The 20,764-nt window shown below is 32.4% G+C and overlaps 3 protein-coding genes across 4 annotated transcripts; 2 read left to right on the top strand and 1 right to left on the bottom strand.

Annotated features, from left to right (window-relative positions):
- The first annotated feature begins 2,979 nt into the window (after positions 1-2,979).
- Positions 2,980-20,746, top strand: LOC123695188 (transmembrane protease serine 9-like). The gene is made up of 15 exons (XM_045640951.1): positions 2,980-3,416; positions 3,554-3,632; positions 3,896-4,058; positions 4,616-4,821; positions 5,492-5,703; positions 6,149-6,206; positions 6,438-6,556; positions 7,305-7,355; positions 7,790-7,892; positions 8,730-8,892; positions 9,191-9,396; positions 10,163-10,368; positions 20,356-20,422; positions 20,504-20,548; positions 20,651-20,746. The coding sequence occupies exons 1-15, from the start codon at positions 3,351-3,353 to the stop codon at positions 20,722-20,724; spliced, it is 1,818 nt and encodes a 605-aa protein (XP_045496907.1). The 5' UTR covers positions 2,980-3,350; the 3' UTR covers positions 20,725-20,746.
- Positions 11,215-14,073, top strand: LOC123694800 (proclotting enzyme-like). Of its 2 annotated transcripts, XM_045640367.1 has the most exons (5): positions 11,215-11,827; positions 12,267-12,441; positions 12,985-13,181; positions 13,521-13,708; positions 13,841-14,073. In XM_045640367.1, the coding sequence occupies exons 2-5, from the start codon at positions 12,344-12,346 to the stop codon at positions 14,018-14,020; spliced, it is 663 nt and encodes a 220-aa protein (XP_045496323.1). In that variant the 5' UTR covers positions 11,215-11,827; positions 12,267-12,343; the 3' UTR covers positions 14,021-14,073. The 2 variants fall into 2 exon arrangements, with proteins under 2 accessions (XP_045496323.1, XP_045496324.1); XM_045640368.1 differs by lacking the exon at positions 11,215-11,827 and having other exon boundaries at positions 12,251-12,441.
- LOC123694798 ((11Z)-hexadec-11-enoyl-CoA conjugase-like) lies at positions 14,070-17,704 on the bottom strand. Its single transcript, XM_045640362.1, has 6 exons — positions 17,443-17,704; positions 17,105-17,235; positions 16,500-16,705; positions 15,252-15,437; positions 14,815-15,010; positions 14,070-14,640 (listed from the first exon to the last, which is right to left on the bottom strand). Exons 1-6 carry the CDS (start codon positions 17,657-17,659, stop codon positions 14,416-14,418), a joined length of 1,161 nt encoding a protein of 386 aa, XP_045496318.1. The 5' UTR covers positions 17,660-17,704; the 3' UTR covers positions 14,070-14,415.
- Positions 20,747-20,764: the final 18 nt, after the last annotated feature.

The raw sequence follows: 20,764 nt of genomic DNA, 5'->3' as shown, positions 1-20,764 counted from the left end.
ACTATATACATTGCCATAATATATTAAATAAGTCATAGATTATTTTGTAATTATTTTTTAATAAATAAAAAATGATCTCCAATGTGGTTTTATTTCGAGACTTGAATACAAACCGTAATTCCACATTTTTCCTTTCACCGATATGAATACTTACAAGTATTTTAACCATTTTCTACTTTAAATCTTAATAGATAGAGTACATAACATCTTTGCAAAAATGCATTGAACTTTTCTTGTCGGTGTAAAACCATTGGAGTCATAAAATTAATATTCTATTACTATTAAAGTCCATTGTTAAATATTGAAATTGAATCTAATGCATCTTTACTACATTGTCCATACGAAAGCTGTGAGAAAAAATTATTATTTCAAATTCTCTACCTACAACCAATACCTTTTTTGCAAAAGTTTTTGGAGAGCACTCTCTTATCGATACTTACTCTAACATTTCCATTAAAAAGTTATATCTCCATGTCTATTTTTTTTAACCACATGATAACGACAAAAAAATAATTTTAATGGCTAGGCGAAAGAAAATGTGGACAGTGTGGTGGACAGCTTTCAAGTTTCGCTCAGTAGTAAAAATAGGACAGCTTCCTTATTTTTTTGTATTTTAGAACGGAGACCCCTTAAAAATTGTACTATACAAATTTACAGTCTTCTTTTTCGTAGTTCAGAAATTGTAAAGTTCCTGGTTATTAAAAACGAGCAAATTAACACTTTGCGAATCTTGATAATATTGATAAACTTGGATCAACAAAAAGGAAATGCATGTAGGTACTTGTATAAATCATCAAGCATGCAGGAAGTAATCTCTTTAATTCCTGATATAATTTAAGTTATAGCAGTAGAATGCTGTAGCTGTGTGTGCGAAATTTGTATTTTGTGTTTTACTAGCTTTCCGCCTGCGGCTTCGCCCGCGTTTTCAAAGAAAAACCCGCATAGTTCCCGTTCCCGTGGGATTTCCGGGATAAAACCTAGCCTATGTTACTCGTGGATAATAGCTTTCGAATGGTGAAAATTTTTAAAATCGATCCAGTAGTTTATGAGCCTATTCATTACAATCAAACAAACAAACAAAGTTTTCCTCTTTATAATATTATATAGTATAGATATGAAATCCATACTAAGATTATAAATGCGAAAGTAACTCTGTCTGTCTGTCTGTTACTCAATCACGCCCAAACTACTGAACCAATTTGCATGAAATTTGGTATGGAGATATTTTGATACGGATATTTTTTTCCGAGAAAGGACATAGGCTAGCTTTTATTGCGAAATATGTACCACGGGCGAAGCCGGGGCGGACCACTAGTAAAGTTTATAAATAATTAGATAGAATATCACACTATTCCGTTTATGTATATTACAGATCTATTCAATTTAAGATTGTGTGTTCAATTCTATCTTTTGAACATTCCTGGGTTTCTTTTATTATTAATTATCATGAAATTGCTCAGGTTATTTAATATTATGTTGTTAGGTTCACGAAATTCGAATATTGTTTGGAATTAAATCGCGGAAATATAACAGTGATGATTGTTTGTTAAAAAGGTTCCGAACTTAAAGAACCAATTTGAAAAAAAAAATTACTTGCAAAGACACTTCTGTGCAAGAAAGCCACATTATTTCTGAGTGACATAGACGTTTTTTTCCCCTGGATCAAACCGGGTGGAGCCGTGAGCGGAGATCTTGCGCCTAGAGTAAAAGCACGCAAAATCTCGTCACGCCGCGCTCTACCTCGTCTAAATGACGATAGTATTGTGATAATGCATTAAGTATATTCTTAAATTTAAATAAAAAGTTGTCTGTATAAAGATTTATTAATAATAAACATTATTAACAAAGTTTCCTTATTGTATAAATTATTATTAAAAAAAACGTGTGGCACTCGGGGACTGCCGCGGTAAAGCTATTGCATGCTATGCCTTCAAGCCACACCTCCGCCCGTTGGAGTGGGGGAGCGTGAGGTTTTTTCGTTACGGAATTTCTCGATTCGGTCCCCGCGCTCAAGGCCCGCGATAGAAGCTATGCAATAGCTTAATATATTTTTGGAATAATTTAATCAGTGTTCTAAATAATATTTTTTTAATACAATAAAAGTTATTATTGGGTTTAACCTTTTAACATGACGTCTATAAATTTTCAAATTAAGTTAATATTGATACTTAAAAGAACAATAAATTTATTTTAATAGAAAGGTGTTAAGTAGTTATTTATTACAGTAATTTATACAAAGATACCGGTCTAACGTCTCATTAAAACCGTTATGACAAGTCTAGAGTTTGTATGTGACGCTTCAAATATTATATTTGGGTATTCATATTTATTATTTATAGTTTTATTACTATTTGTATTTATTTATGATAATCGATACGTAAAAAGATGATAAAAATACAACTGTAGGTAACCCAGGCTTTATAAGTCTTTATCACCTGTCCGTATAGCATCTATCTTTTTTTTTATTGACAAAAGCTACCGTATATTTTCACAGATAATATAACACTTATAATGTAGAATCAAGTGAAATAAAATCTTTAAATCCTATCTTGTTTTATTTATTTACTTGCATGGAGTTTCCTAGTAGGTATAACAAACTATCTGCGCTCCGCGGTTTCTTTTTCTGTTGGTCTTAGCGTGATGATATATAGCCTTCCTCAATAAATGGGCTATCCAATTATTCCAACACCGAAAGAATTTTTCAAATCGGAGCAGTAGTTCTTGAGATTAGCGCGTTCAAACAAACAAACTCTACAGCTTTATAATATTAGTATAGATAAGCATCAATGAATGTAAATGATGCACATATAATTATTTTACTTTTTATTATAATTTTCTTAGCAAATAGCAATCATATGCTTCTCAAACTTAACACTAAGAAATATTTGAGGCATGATTCATGAATATGTAAAGGATCTCTGAGTTCGAACTCAAAGTCGATCTTTTACCGAGAGGTGTAGAGCATAAATTAGTCTTAATAATGAAACAAGAGGTCAACGATCCACACGGTCATTGCCAAATAAATACACCTCTTCGTCGAATAGGCAACTAAAATGTCGCTCCCAAAAGCTGCTTCTAATCTAAACGCTAAGCTCGGTTATCTCTGCTTGTAACAATACAACTTATAAAATCGAGTTTAAAAGGCTTTAAGATTGTGTTCGGAGTGGCAATAAGTCTCGTGTTTTAGTGCCAAGCTACATTTTAGGGTGCCCAATATTCATAAGTACATCGGGCTGGAGGTTTTGAGTTAGTGTATCAATAACAGTGAACCCAGCGCTTGTATGATTGTATTGGATGCTTTTATGGTTATAAAAATTAATTAGAATTCTGTGTAATTCGAATGGTGTATAATGATGTGGTTAAGTGTGTTCTTAGTTTTGTGTGCTCTTTTCAGTACCGGAAAATCGTTTAGTAAGGTAATATTATAATTATCGTTTAAACTGAAGTGTTTACATCTTATGACTCAAAAGTCTTTAGAGTAATGCAATGATAAATAACATTTCTAAACATATGAACAATTAAAAAGGTTATTATTATGTTAATTTTTGTTCAGGAGGCTTTTCGAGTTAACGAAGATACAAAAGTTTATGACCGATTGGCTGAAAAACAGCTTCCACCATGTAAAGATTGCAGTAAGTAATTTAATTTATAATAATAATTCTTTATACGCAAATATATCTCATTACAAAATATTATATACATCATTTTCTGTCGATTTTCAATTGTTAAAATGTTGCCCATAATGACTAGGTACTTGAATTTGTAGATTTCGATTGGTACGTTTTTGAGAGGAAACAGGTGACATATTCCTTCTTCTAATACCCCTTTTTTGATAAATCATACTTCATAAAAATTTTAAGATATGTAATGTATAAATGAATTTAACATTAATAAGGTTGTGGAGAAAGAAATGAAGAGCCACGAGTGGTTGGGGGCACAGGATCCAGCGTGAATGCCTTCCCTTGGATAGCCCGTCTAATTTACCACAATTCCTTTGGATGTGGAGCGTCTCTTATCAATGATAAATATGTGGTATCAGCTGCACATTGTGTTAAGGGGTGAGTAGAGAAACAAGCAGAAATGTTATAATATCTATATTGAAGTACATACTACTTAAACACAATTTTTCTATTTGGGATTTACTACGAATTCAAGAAATGATTAGCTCACTCAAACCTGCATTGATAGTTAATTTTCTCACATCCGTTTTTATTAAATATATCCAAACACAATATAGGACAATTTATTTAAATACTCTCTTTCCGTTCGGATTGTTCTCAAAATATATATCCAGTTCGTAATCAATTCGGTTTTCCTTATTCCGCTCTATAAAGTTTCTCGGCATAATTTTTTAAACATTGACATATTCATAAGTTTAGAATACTCACTAATAAAGAATGTTTGTTTGTTGTTGTTATCATTAAATTAAGGGTAAATTGTGTATGTATGTATATTATTACATGACGGGTAAATATTGTATATGAAACATGAATTATTAGAATATTCTTAGAACTTGGTTGGTAGGTGAAACATGGTAGATAACTTGGACGATAATCCTAGTAAAATAATATCTAAGGTATTGCATACTCCATAATCTCATATAAAACCTTTGCAGCTTCATGTGGTTCATGTTCCGAGTGAAGTTCGGCGAGCACAACCGATGTAATTCGAAAACAATGCCTGAAATGCGCTACGTCGTTAAGATAATCGCACATAACTTCACACTTACAGAGCTATCGAATGATATAACTCTGTTGCGGCTGAATGCGCCTGTGGAGTACTCTCATGCTATCAGGCCGGTCTGCATACCACCTATGGAAAGTGAGTATAATTTTACCAGTGTATATAGGCTGGAAAACTTCTAAAAAAGCTTCCTATGAGGAATAAACATTTTAGATAAACTCTAAACCACCAGCGGAGGCCTACATCATAACGACTATCTGTATGCCAAATTTCAGCTGGGTCGGTTCAGTAGTTTGGGCTGTGCCTTAATCATCAGGCATGCATATTATATTCGAGTTGAATATAAAAATAAAATTAGAAGTGTTTATTTTATCATGAGCACGTATGATATCAATGGCAAAAATAAAACCAAAAATGTGTCATCTCTTAAATAAGGATCAATCGTCAAATTGCTACTTACATCCTGAATTTCTAAACAGATAAAATTATGCCTTTAACAATCTTGTGATTTTCTGCTACAAGTGAAGTCCCATGTCCCCTAGTGGGGTAAGGGGCAGATTCATTATTTACATCATTTCACTGATCGATTTTCTTTAGAGACAAGTAGGTGATCAGCCTTCTGTGTCCTACCAGACATTTTTTTCTTCGTCTCCACCGGGAATCGAACCCAGGACCCTTCGGTGCTACGCTCACGCGTCAACCACTGTACCAAGGAGGCGGATTTTCTGCTACAGGATATCTATATTATATTCTACTATATTCTGTTCATACTACAAATAGGAATTACATAATTCTATCATGTTTCAAGGTAAATCAAACTCCTACACCGGTGTACAAGCTACAGTCGCTGGCTGGGGCGCGATGGGTGAAACAGGCAACTGGTCGTGCTCCCTCCTGGAGGCACAACTGCCCATCCTCAGTAATGAGGAGTGCAAGAGTACCAACTATAATAAGACGAAGATTAAGGACGTTATGATGTGCGCTGGTTTCCCTGCAACTGCTCATAAGGATGCTTGTACTGTTAGTATATTAGTAAATTGTAGTTATAAATTATAATACGTAATAGTAATAGATATCATATAACTTATTTATTATAGAGACTACAACGACACTACTGACAAAGTGATTATAGAATATTTTAATAATTAATTTAATTAATTATTAGCTGCCCCGGGAGACATTGTTCTATCCTTTCCTCTCTAAAAGAACCCCGTGTGTGCGTTAACATCATGTTAATATAAACGTTAAAAAATTTGCCGAATTGTTCAAGCCGTTTTCAAGTTTTAAACGCTGAGCACATTTTTATTTATATAGATTATTGCGATCTATGAAAGCTTTTATCAAAAGCTTTCGATCCCAAACTTCAATCTGTAGCGCACTGTAAACAGTAAAATATTATAAAAAAAACGAGAAAAAAACTATCTCTTATAAACAGTATGTTAATAATAGATATTTATATTTTCAGGGCGATAGTGGTGGGCCGCTGATTGCAGAAAATAAGGATCACGCTTATGAACTTATCGGTAAGTGTGGAAATTTTTATTTGTCTTTACATTAGTCTATAATGATTACTTAAATTGAAAATAAAACTGTTAGAATGTTTTTATGAATTTTGGAATAAATTCTTTGTAGAGTTAAGAATATTTGCAGTGCGCACACTGAGTTAGTATGTTAGTACATATTAACTCAATGAGTGCGCAATAGATTTTTTTTTTTCAATCAGAAATATCTACTTTAAATGTTTCTCCTTTTAGGTATTGTATCATGGGGCTACGGCTGCGCCCGAATAGGCTTTCCCGGTGTTTATACGAGAGTGACGCATTATTTAGACTGGATTAAAGACAATACTGATGATGCCTGTTACTGTGACTTCTGAAGAATTGCAAAAGATTTTTGGAGTTATAAAATTAAAATACGCTTTATTGCACATTCAAAAAGTGCAACATTAATAAAATGTGAATTCATTATCATTTCGTTTTATTATATTGCTTTTAAACCCATATTTTATTACAGATCGAGATGTTTTGATTGTATGCTATATTTCATAGTGATTTAGGATTTAGGTTTAACCTTTGCCATAAAACTTGGTATAAAGGTGGTAAATTAAAAATGTTCGTCTTTTTGGGGTACAAAAAGATTTTCTCATAATGTCAAATTCGAACAGCTATAATTCAATAAATTCACGACTCTAATGATTTTAGGTCCATGCATATTTATTTTTATTTCGTCCTTTGAATTTCATTTATGAACAAACCTCCATAAGTCCATACACATTACACAATAAGTAAAATAGGAAATATTACACAAGAAACTTTTTGGAATTATCATTTTTGCTAAATAATAAAGAAAGAAAGAAACATTTACATTTACATAATAAACTTAGCCCAAAATTTAAGTTGACCATAAAAATAATGACATTTGTAATATTGTGTACCGGTTCTAAGTTACAGAGGAACACAGGTAAATCGTATAGGCTATCTAATAATAGACCAGATGCCTAGCTTTACGTTGTGGTTTGAGGAGCAACGCCCTCATTCTTGTGAGAAGCCTTCTCGTAAGGGGACTTCTATCCTGATTCTATTGTAAGAGGTCAAAGTTTGTAACAAGTTAAAAGTTTTAAGATGTGGGAAAGTAGGATTGTGATACTGTTAATTATGTGTATTGGTGCTATGGTAAGTGCTTTTTTTATGGAGAACATATTAGGCTATTAGGAATTAAGATTCTGTCGAGGATCTTAATAAATGTCAATTGATATTTGATACTTGTTGGAAGTTTTAGAGATGCAAATAGTAGAGCTGGATATTCATTAATGAACTTCATATTGTAAATAAATGCTATTATTTAATAACTATCTACTTCGATAATAATTATATATCGATGCTTTATATCGATAAATAATTAGTTAATAAATAATTAATTATATAGATAAATAATTGAATAACCATCGGGTTATTCAATGTTTTATCGTATTTCAATTATATTCGTTTTTTGGTTTAGAGCTTCAAATTGTACGATTGAGTAAATTTAAAAGATACGCAACGATATAACAAAATATTTCACCGACTTTGAATGTATGTTATTTGATTTGTATAGAGCTTTTTTATAGGGAGAGGAAGCTAATGTCACTGCTGCTACTACCAGCACAGAACAAACTACTGTTGCAATAGATGAATCGATTTATGAGGAAGAGTTGCACAAATGTAACTGCCGTAAGTACCAAAAATATCGTTATAAGATTATCTTAAAAATATTTAGATTTTTTTAGATATTTAAAACTACCAAAAAATGCGAATGTGTATTTACCATTTAGTATTTTAACTTAAGAAAATTCGATCCTGCGATAGAGTCTATCCTAGAGAAAATAGATATTCATTTTTTAAAAAGTTCTAAATTATTTGTCTATTATAAATATATCAATTTATGTTTGTTAGGATATTTCATGTACCTATTTGAGACAAAATAGTAAAAGAAGAACGAGAGTTAACCCAACTACTTAATCGCGTTTAAGTTTTTATAATGTACTAGAGTTGAGCTAGTTACCATTTATATAATCACGTCTATCACTAATCGGCATAAGAAATGCACGGACCGTGACTTAGCAGATTTTATGTCCTAATGATTTACAAGTCCAACGAATCAATTTACTTTCACACCTATCGAATTAGATTTGACGTGATTCGACACGGTTTTAGATGCGTTTCATGTTTTTTGTTATTATTTTTATGTAAATACATTCTTACCTCAACCGTTAATAATTTTAAGGATGAGTCATTCATGCATTTAACATTTTTTTTAAGTGTTGGCATATAGAAACTAAATTTTTCTTCTACTTTATAGAGAAAAATTACTTGGTACAATGATACTTTTTATTATTGTTATATGTTTGCAATTCAAATAATATAATAAATTCGGCACATTATTTTTCCAAAGGCTGTGACAATAGAACGAAAATTACTCTGAAAATTAAAGTAGATGTAGATCTACTTAGATCCTACAATGTATATCTCCTTTTTCACCATTAGCACTAAACTAATACTGCATTTAAGGCTGCGGTGAACGAAATGAAGCTTCCCGAATTGTTGGCGGGGTAGAGTCAGCAGTCAATGCATTCCCTTGGGTAGTTAGATTGACGTATTTCAAAAAATTCTACTGTGGAGGCATGCTTATCAACGACCGATATGTGATGACTGCCGGCCATTGTGTTAAAAGGTTAGTTACTTTCTTCAATTCTTCAAATTGTATTTCATGACTTAAAAGAATGAATACTGCTCTTAAATATTTCTAAAGATTTTTACTTATTTCTGCGACAGAACTGGTTTTATAGCTGAATAATTACACTATAATGAGTTTAACCTATAAAGCATTTATTAAATTTATTTTAAACATAAAATAATATTTTGTCGTCGTATTTTTATAAGCGTGACAATAATAAATCTTATTTGTGTTTGTCAACTTTTGATTCTATACCTTATTGGCGCGGGTTATACTTGATGTTTTATCGTTTTAGCCTCATGTGGTTTATGATGAAGGTGACCTTTGGGGAGCATAACCGATGCAACAAAACTGAACGGCCAATAACACGCTATGTGGTTAACATCAGAGCACATAACTTTAGCTATGTCGACTTTAGGAATGATATTGCTCTCTTGAAGTTGAATGAGAGGGTAGAAATTACAGATACTGTTAAGCCTATCTGCTTACCGCATAATGATGGTATGTATTACATAGAAGTCATGCTAGAAGTTTAATCCCTCATATTTGTATTTCAGGCAATTCATAGAGGTAAATTTGTAACGTTTTCTAGAACTCCTTCAGTATAGTAGTGTCAAGTCATATTTACTGTATATGTAGATATTTAACTTATCGGTAAATAAAAAAAATAATTTAGATACAAATCCTTATTTCTTAGATCTAATTCACATGAGGAAAACTCAATGGATAAATATGAGCACCTATTTTTGTTCTTAGAGTCACAATATAAATCAGAGCAAGGACAGAATAGGCTTTACAATTTTGTGATAAGACACTCGTCAGAGCGTTATTAAAATACCATAATGATAAAGATTTTTAGCTCAATTTCTACTATTATACCTACTCACATCAGTCAAACAGCAGTGTCCCGAATAATTACTCATTCCTACAGATTTCAAATTTAAATGTACGATATAAATTTTGACATCTATTTAGATAACTTCTTGATATTATGTTCTAGCTAGCTTGTTTATTAGTTAAAGGGATAAGTAATGTATGAAAATTATAAGCTAAAATTTTTGATAGCATTAATTAAATTATTCAACACTAGTTAAAATACATCACGAAAGTCGTTAAATATTGAATGAATTATAGTAGATATTTACATCAATTCTTTTTTAAACAATTCTTTAGGCTTTAAGTTTTAACTTTACATACATGAACAGCAGCTCGTAACTTAAACCATAAACTATATTATGCAATTTTTTATTTAATTATTTTCTAACAGATAACACATACGTTGGTGTAAAAGCAATAGCTGCTGGTTGGGGATCGTTGGGAGAATCCAAAAACCATTCTTGTAATTTGTTAGAAGTTGAATTGCCGGTCTTAAGCAATGAGGAGTGCAGAAATACTAAATATGAGAGCGCCATGATAAGTGATAAGATGCTTTGTGCTGGATATCCTGGTGAAGGGAAGCGGGATACGTGTCAGGTAACGATTATTTCATACTAGCTGTGCCCCACGGTTTCACCCGCATTGCTCCGCTCCTGTTGGTCTTAGAGTGATGATATATTATTATAGCCTATAAGCTTCTTCGAGAAATGGGCTATCTAACACCGTCATTCAAATTGGACCAGTAGTTCCTGAGATTAGCGCGTTCAAACAAACAAACAAACTGTTCAGCTTTATAATATTAGTTTAGATTTGCTTAAATATATAAGGAATAGATAACAGAGTTCCGTAGATACCCATAATTTCGAGTTCGCAGTATGTGTATTAGAAAAAGTGGTGCTTTTTGAGGCTTCGCGAAGTTTTCTATAATATATTGTATATTGTAACATAGTCCAAACTTAAATATTTAAAATTATTGTCATATTCTCCGTAACAAATATATTGATTTAATAATTGTAGAGCTGTTTGTAAGAGCGAGTCTTTTCACGAGTATATGTCGATAACTCTTCCAAATGCAGTATTATTACAATTTTATGATATTACGTTATATTTAATATAATTATTTTTCATTTACAGGGCGATAGTGGTGGTCCCTTGACAGCTGAAAGAAAAGATAAGCAATACGAGTTATTAGGTAACCGAATCACATTGTATTTTTTTTAATAGTTTTAGGTATGTTTGCTATATTACATAGATACTGTTTTTTTTCAGGAATCGTTTCGTGGGGAATTGGATGTGGAAGGAAGGGATATCCAGGCGTATACACTAGAGTGACCAAGTATTTGCATTGGATCAAACACCATTCGCGCCGCGGTTGTTTCTGTAGAGATTGATAGGGTTTTTCAAAGGAGATGTTTCATTTATAGCTCATTCTTGGTAGAAAGAAAGAAAAAGTATGCTGAAAATGACAGCCTTGGCAGTAGTTGGTTGAAGCCGATTAAAAAAGCAAATACGGCACATTATATGGAATTAATTCTTAGTATCATTAATGAATATTTTGACTCAAAGCTAGTTTTGCAATTACAGGCATAATTTACTGTTAAGTATACATCGATAAAAACTAAAATTAATGTCTGCTCCATATGCTGAAACATCTCTATTTAAAACTATTAATATATTGTTTTCTCACCCGTATTCCTAATCATGTTAAAATACATTTATCCGAAATATTCTTACGTGATCAATATTGTCATTATGGTTTAATTAAAGAGCCCGCATATAATTTAAAATTGACTTTTTTTTTTAAATACCTTGGCTATGTTTTAAGAGTAGTTAATATAGTCCAACAGATATTCGAGGAAACGTCTAAACATGCATATTTTATCTTTATTGTGTTTGTTCTATTTTATACAGTTCTCGGTAAGATTTTTCTTCTTTTTAATTCAAGACTACAATTCCATTGTTTACAAGTAATTACGAAATGTATTTTCTTTTCAGAACTGTTTTCTTTTTAGTAATATTCTCAACTATTTAGGATTTCGTCCGCCTTGCTATTGTCGTACGTATATCTTTTTTATGTTTTTATTGATATTTTTATTGCGAATTAATTCGTGGGTATCTCATCATCATCATCATCATCATCATCAGCCCATATACGTTCCCACTGCTGGGACACGGGCCTCCTATGAGGGTACAGGCCATAATCCACCGCGCTGGCCAAGTGCGTGTTGGCGGATGACACATGTCGTCGAACTTTTTAATTCTTCGACATGTCGGTTTCCTCACGATGTTTTCCTTCACCGTTCGAGCAGTGGTGATGTTACAACATGTATCTGTATATCATGTATGTACATACGTGGGTATCTAGTTTCATGAATTTATTACAATGAATTTATTACATTGACGATTCGAAATATACTTTTACTCTTTTTGTGTGTTTGTGTAAAAAAAATATATTTATTTTTAGATTTTAAATGAAATTATGAATTTTTTTTAAGGATGTGGAATTGTAAACAGTGGTCATTATAGCCTGTTTGATAAAATCAGAGGCGTAGACCCCATTCCGCCATACACGATGCCATGGCTGGTGTTTATTCATGCCAATGATTCTATTATACCAGGAACTTTAATTTCTAATAGACACGTTATTACAGCTGCATCTAGGGTTTATGAGTAAGTTTTTCAGATTTTTATTTTTGTTACATAATATGATAATTATTTTTTTTCAAATCATACCCATTTTCCGTTTCGGTTACGAGTGAAATTTATAAATTATTAGAAAAATGATTACTGATAAAAAAAATAAAAATGATTATGCGTTTATAGTCCAATTTTTTGACTAAAAACGCATTAGTTAGTTTTGTTCAGAATGTTCATGGAATTGTATAAACCATGAATAATCAAGAACAATGCAGTTGGTATGTAGCTGTTTTATGTCGTTTAGATATTGTAATATTAAATTGATTTATGACTTTTAAAAAACGACTAATACTATTACGACTGCCTCCTTGGTACATAGAATTATGTCTGAGAATAAAAGATTCGGGTGACAGAACACAGAAGGCTGATCACCAGGCACCAGGTGTACTTATCATCTACCCCATATGCCAAGGGACAGTTCAATTCACATTATTATAATACTTAATCAGTGTAACGGATCAAATTTGCCATTACGTATTTCTATTTATCTTTTAAATCTGTACTTATTGTTTTCAGTTTATCACCATCAACCGTTTTCGTACAGATTGGATCCAACAACTTCTGTAGCAATAATGGGTTAAATTTTACCGTTGAAGCTATAAGGATTCCTGGTGGTTATACTCCTGGTGGAGATAACGATTTGGCTTTGTTGAGACTAGCCAATGAAGTTTCATTTAATCAATATATATCTCCGATTTGTTTGCCATTCAGCTGTATGTATTTATGTTTATGTTTTTTTTACTAGTAGAGCTATTAAACTTATCACGCATCATCCGAAATTGTTCGTTTGGACCGAGATCTGCCATTTGTCAACTCTGATTTAGATAATATTATATGCTTTTGCGTTTCATCTATCCTAGAAGGTATTATGGGAAGCCTATATTTGTGTTAAAATATATGAATTCTAATGTTGATGAAAATTAAATTTCAAAATTCAGATATAATGAATGTTGTTTACTGTGTATTTGATCATAGATAATTAACATACGTTCTGGTATAGAATGGTATATTTAAAAGCTGTGCTATATGCTTTATTTGTTCTATTTTTCTAGGGAGAGACTACACTAGAAGAACAGCAACAGTATCAACATTACCTATTTACGATTCAGGATCCCGATGTATCGCCCGGCCAACCACATTTTCGTTACTAGAAAGATCGACTTGTTCATATCAAGCTAACTTTACTATGGATAAAGGCTGCGTAGAACCAACTGGACCTTTATATACCACTTTATCTGATGTAAGTATAGAGAAGAAATGAAGATCTTACATTATTGACACTTCAATATTCTTATAAAAAATTAAATGCTCTGGATGGATCAGAAGATATATAACATCTTAACTATTCTTATTAGACCACTTTTGCTTTTAGGAAGATGTAGGTGCCCCAGTGATGACACGCCGACCTGGTATTCCACACTTAAGACCGTTCCGACTGATTGGGGTGCTGTCTTCTGCGTCTAATAGCTCAGAACCATCAATTTATACAAAAATTAACGATCACAGGTCGTTTATATATCAAAATACACAAGGAGATTGTATGTGTGTGTAAATTGTATCAGAACGGTTAATTCATTATTTAAAATAAAACGGGTGTTATATTGATTTAATGTTTTATTTAACTCCTTGACATGTTGTTCAGGTTATAATGGATATAATTGATTGAAGAAATGGAGTAGAGTACATTAGCATGATATTTACAAAAACTGTAGTAAATAGAAGAATTGCGTCATGTGAAGTTTTATTCTACAACAACATAATATTATAATTTATAATTAGCTATATCACAGAGACTTATGCTTATTTCATTTACTTCATATACATTTCAAACATGCATTTTTAATGTGGTATAGAATTATTCATTCCCTAATTATAGAATAGAGTCATACACAATAATACAAGCATTGTTCAATTAAAAGCGTAGTAACGTAGAAACAGCTGTAAAGTTTAGGCCTTAGCAGATCTTCTCTTAAACGTTGTTCGTTGAAGCACTTCTGTCTCGCATAGAGGTAATCCTTCTTCATCAAGTTCAGTGTTGGGAGGAGGGTATGTGACGTTGTATGTAATGTTCAGAGGGTGGACAATACCCGTGGCTGTCACTGAGGACTTGGCTTCATCGTTACCGAGGTCGAAGTGGGTACCGTCGCCTGTGCTCTTGATACGATTCACGACCTGTACCACAATAATTTAGATACAATAGACATTGTGTTTTATCATACATACATGTTCATACAGATAACATTTAATAAACACAAAAGATGTGAAAGTAAAGAAACAGAGCATCTTTTTAGAATGCACGACAGAAAAAATAATTTTGTTTTTTTTTTTAGCCTTAGTCTTACTTACCATTTCTTGTGACGCTGTCTTTAGATCGTAAGCTAAGCCCAGTTTAGCGAAGAAATCTATGAACGCAGTAGATAGGTTTATAAAGTAAGGCAATTCAGCCGCTTTATAATCCCAAGGGAAGGCGTGGTGGTAGTTGTGCCAACCTTCACCGTACGAGAATAAAGACACGAACCATGACTCAACAGGTTGAAGTTTTCTGCAAATAGAGAAGTAGTTTAAATAAAAAAATACATTGCTGTTATCATTGCATGGAAATTTAACAACTTCTTATTTAAAATGTATCAAATTTATTACGGTATTTTAAACGCATCCTTGACGTCATCGCTTTGCAATACTTACGACATTCTTTAGATAATCGAGTCGCGCTCTCTACATTGTTAGCCTAACTTTGTTAACACAAAGACAGGTTAATTAAGCGTAAAATGTATTTTACATACTTGTCATACGGCCTCGTGCCATATAGATGAGCAGCACTGTTGACAAGCCAAGTGCCATTTAGTTGGACCACATAACGCGCGAAAAAGCATACAAGTAGCGAAGTTAGGAAAGGCTCTCCGAAGAAATAGTACGGTACTCCCACAGGTATTAGTAGAGAGCTGACAACGAATATGTAGAAATAATACCTGTAATAATTAAAAAAAAAACATTTAAAGAAATCAAATGTATAAAAAACAAAAGATTCAATGGAATCAATTGAGTTATTCGTTGAGGTTGGTCAATTAACATAGCAATAATTAGTAGGTACCTATATATAAAACATTACGACACTGTGATGGGACAACAAAGATTACAAGAGAAGTATGTTAAAATTGTTGATTACGATTTTTCTCTTTGCATTTCTTCGATCTATTAGCTTACTTCTAAGTTGGATTACAAAACATTTCACACCATACTTTTAATTGCTTTAAATTATGCTCTACACTTTTGGCAATGTATCATTATTGAGATATCGAATCAAATATTCAAAATTTTAACATCGGTTTAGATTTAGTTGCTCCGTTTTTTACTTGAGTACCTTATAGTAGCGGTCAATAACGTCGCCACTGCCTCATGCATTTAGGTGAAATAATTATGCTATTGTGATGTTTTTTTTCCATGTTAACTGACCTAATAAACTTTGTAATCAATATGTAAATAACTTTTTTATTCCTTTCTTATCCGGTAATAACATAACTATATTCGTAAATGCTAATCAGAAATGTTTTTGAATCGAACAAGTTTAATAATAAGTATTTTGGGAATTTGATGAGGTTCCTAAAAAGGTTTAAATTGTTCTAGTGACTAGTCTATTACATTATTAGTCTAGACAAATTGCATAGATATCATTTACATTATCTCAGTTGGAACATTAAAATTAATCAGTAACTTTGCAATTTGCATTTATTCTAATTCGGTTCAGTGATAGTATAGGTATTTGACAATACAATATTGATTATAAAATAGCGTCAAATCATCATAAACTGATGACAGTAGAGACGAAAAACAGATTTTTATTTACATCGCTATTCCTTACGATCTTCAATCCTTTTCACTTTGGCACACGGGGTTTAATCAATCTATGTTTCAAATTTGCTCTGCTCTGATTTTTCGTGAAAAAGCGTTAGATAAAAATCTTTTCTAAATTTTACGCTTATTACGATATTTCATAGCTTTCTTTTATAACATCTATTATATCTACTACTTACTTTCTTTGAAGCGTAATGAGTTTATCAGCTTTTATGTCACTCATATCGATTCTTTTGCCCAGTTCCTTTATGTATGGATGTTTCTTGGTCAATAACCATCCAATATGAGAGAAGAAGAAGCCTCTTTTAGAATTGTGAGGGTCACCATCCGTGTCTGAGTACCGGTGGTGGAGACGATGATCACGGATCCAGGTGTAGAGGGTATTCTAGAAGAAATAGTTTACTTTACAAAGGCAGAGCAATTTAGACTCGAAGTATTAATAATAGTGAAATAAGTATTTTATGAATGGACATAGCGAGATTGAGAGTTCAAAACTGTTATAGTAAAGTCTACACAATTTCGAAAAATTAAAAAATTTGGACAGCATTATTCATATTTTTTTCATAAAAATAAATGCTATGAACCGAAAACATTTTTGGATGTGGTAAGATCAGATAAAGCATCAAGATTTCAGGATAACTGTTATAAGTGACTGCATGTCGATGACGTCATGTGCTCTACTTTACATTTAAATATTACTTTACATTTTACATTCTTCTTCAAAATAGACTGGAAAGCTATAAGTAAAAAAGCTAAGGCTATAAGTAAAAATAAATAAACTCACTTGTCCTGATGCGGTCTGCAATACTATGAGTAATGCTTTTAGAGGTGTCTTCGCCTTGTAACATTTGTGAGTGAAAAGTCTGTGAGCTCCCGCTGTTATGCCGAAGCCAAGCAATGTCATAACGGTAACGACTGAAAAGAGCAAGTTTAATTATATTACGAAATTATTTATATTTACATATATTTTTAAGAACAGTTTGTAGTTTACTCAATTATGGGTTCATAATAAACCATACAATAACTTTATTTGAAACAAGAATACATGTTTTCATTCTACCGTAAAATATTTAATAATTGTGACCGTTAATTATTATGAATAATAATTACTATAGTACTTACACCATACGTATGTTTTTAGGGAAATTCCTCCAGTAAAAAATATGTAAACTCCCCAAAAGCCCAATAGATGTAACACTGAGAAAAATACGATATTTTGCCACACGATTTCATATTTGTAATTATAGTCTGTTCCTATGTCTTTACTTGTTAAATGTTTGTTGTTAATATTACTATTAAATTTTTCATAATCACATTTGTTTTCACTTAAGCCCGCCATTTCAGTAACACTTAATTGATTCCTAATCACACACTGGTATACAATACTTTAAGACGATTCTTTAATAAATAATATTTTCAAGGGATTTGTTACAGTGAATTAAAGGATTCTGACAAATTACAAAACGTCCAATTCCCTACGTTACTGTGCTCGTAGGTACTACTAGAGGTAGAGTCGAATCATTTTGGCCAACAAAGATTAACTGTAAGGTATTATCTATTTATCAATTTTATTATGGGATGAATTCATAATTCGAAACAATTTTGGTAGGTTGATTAAAAATATCCGTCCAAAAATTCCTAATTCTTCAAGCAATCCCTAAGGAAATTAAAAATATAAAAAACGACGTGTGGCACTCGGGGAATGCCGCGGTAAAGCTATTGCATGCTATGCCTTCAAGCGTGTGGCTTGTGGCTCCGCCCGTAGGAGTGGAGAGCGTGAGGTTTTTTTCGTTACGGATTTTCTCGATTCGGTCCCCGCGCTCAAGGCCTGCGATAGAAGCTATGCAATAGCTTTAAAGAGGTTGACGAAAGTAGAACACACCTAAGTTAAAATTCACAGAATAAAGACATGTGTAATATGTGTGACATTTTTGTGAATTTTAATTTTCAGTAAATCTTAAATAAATATTTTCTTTACAATTGACTACAACACACGAATCAGTATTGTGAAAACTGAACTTAAAATAAAATTACGTTGATCCCCTTTGTATGTTAATTATTCTATTGTAATCTAAGCGATACTAGATGATGTTTTGGACCAATGAATAATTGAAACAAATAGATTCAAGGTTTCTTTATTTTAGGATTATTTTTAGATACAAGCTCTTTTTAACATAGACATCCTCTTTTTTTAAATCTTCATACTAGTTATTTAAATGACGCACGAGTGATTTTTGATAACTATTTTAATTAAGTTTTCTTACTAGCCATTTTATTGCGCAAACTTTCAGTTGATGGTAATAGCTATGACGTGGTTTCTTTCGATTCACAAGGAAAATTTATGTACATGTATAAAATGAAGTATTTATTAATTTTTATTTTCCTTACAATAGGAAATGTAAGTCAATTTATTCTGGTCATCTGATTTATACACAGGATGTCATGATCATAGATTTTAATTTCTTAGAAATAATATTTTCGGTTTTTTTTTCAGATATGCGCTTCCAAAGTAAACCGATCATGTGGTAAGGTTTAATTTAACTTTTGTGATACTATAGATGAATTAAGCACCCTAAATGCTAACAGTGACGTGAATACTACATACATATTACGTAGCTAATATTACTAAAATATTCGATAGTCTTTAAGTTGTTTGAAACGTAGGGCAACTTTAAAATACATTTTTTATGATATACCTACATAAAAGGTCACATCTTGTTATACTGGCAGAACTTTAGTTCTACTAAGGAGTATAGTTTCCATATAGAAAATTGAATGAAGCTTATAGGTACAACAATGCAAATTTATTGTGATCTATTGTAGAGTGTGGAATAGCAGGAAAGAACCGGCGAATCGTTGGTGGCTCCACAGTACAACCACATCAATATCCTTGGCTGGTATCTCTCATGTTGGGACCAAAACTGCATTGTGGAGGAGCTATTATCACTGATCAACATATCTTGACAGCTGGACATTGTATTACATTTGGGTAAGGACAAGTACAAGGAAAGACGTAATCTTCGTAAAGGCTGCAAACAACTGTAGAAATTTCGGGCCAATCTTCTTCTCTGTTAGATTTCTTTTAATTCAAGATAACACAAGCATTTGACCATCGCTTCGCCTGATGGAAAACGACAAGCGTGGTCTAGGATGGAGCATGCTGACCTAATAAATGCCTATATGTATCCTGACTAAGAACACGTTTGTTTATCCGGTTATTAATTTTATTTTTAGCGTCAGCTTCCACGATTTAACAGTGAACATTGGCATGCATGATCGCCTAGGCTCCTCTTTTAGTACACTTAGACTAAAGAATGGAGTTAAACATCCTGTCTTCACTTCTAATGCAGTTCGGGACATTAATGATATAGCTGTTCTTACACTGGAGAAAAAGTTGAAGTTTTCAGAAAAAGTCCGACCGATTTGTTTGCCTTCTGAAGGTACCTTAACATGTTAAAGATTTAAGATAGCTTCCTAATTGTTATAAAATTAACTTTGATTATATGCTTATGTTATCAATATGACGCATATGCCTTATTTTTTAGATTTAGACTTCAAAAATATGCCCCTGACTGTAGCGGGTTGGGGAAAAACCAGACAAGGGGCACTGACGTCATCACGATATTTGTTAGAAACCAAAGTCAAATTGGTTGATGGGGAAAAGTGCAGCAAATCCGCTATATATAAGGATAATCTTGTAAAAGATACTATGATGTGTGCTTATAGTTTAGGAAAGGATGCATGTCAAGTAAGCTGGATTTAGATTCGCTATATAGCCTTTCAATTATATTGATATGAGATGCCTTTTTTTTTTAAAGTGGGGAAATCTTCGAAAGATACCCACGGCCCCCGGGGAAGGAGCCGTGGGTTATGTCGGATTCTTACCGACTAAAACCCCACTGTGTTCCGTCGAGCCGCGCAGTTAACCGGGGCCGCGGGTACTCTTTTGAAATCGTCCACGACTGATATGAGATGCCTGTATTAAGTATAGGTAGCTACTATATTAAATGTTATCTTTTATGTAATGTATTTCAGGGTGATAGTGGTGGTCCGCTTTTTTCAACGCATAGCAAAACCCATAACAAAAAATGGTATCACGTAGGTAAGAAATCAATATAACCATCAATTAGGAAATATTGCGATTTGAAAGTTAATAATAATTAATCATTATTGAAATTTAAAGGAATCGTGTCTTGGGGAATAGATTGTGCGAAACCAGATTATCCAGGTATTACTTAGATATTTTACAGATTTTATAATTTGTACCATATATATATTATACGAACTTATATTATGCGTGTAAGTAATACCTACTATACTTATTTTTCAGGAGTTTATACCATTGTCTCAAAATATGTTTCATGGATTAAACAAGAGACTAAGGACGGAATGTATTGTATCTAAAAATAAAACGAAATCATAATATTTTTAAGTAGAAATTGAT

The sequence above is a fragment of the Colias croceus genome, chromosome 10, assembly GCF_905220415.1.
Source record: "Colias croceus chromosome 10, ilColCroc2.1".
Lineage (NCBI taxonomy): Eukaryota > Metazoa > Arthropoda > Insecta > Lepidoptera > Pieridae > Colias > Colias croceus.
This window is presented reverse-complemented; position numbering and strand designations above follow the sequence as displayed.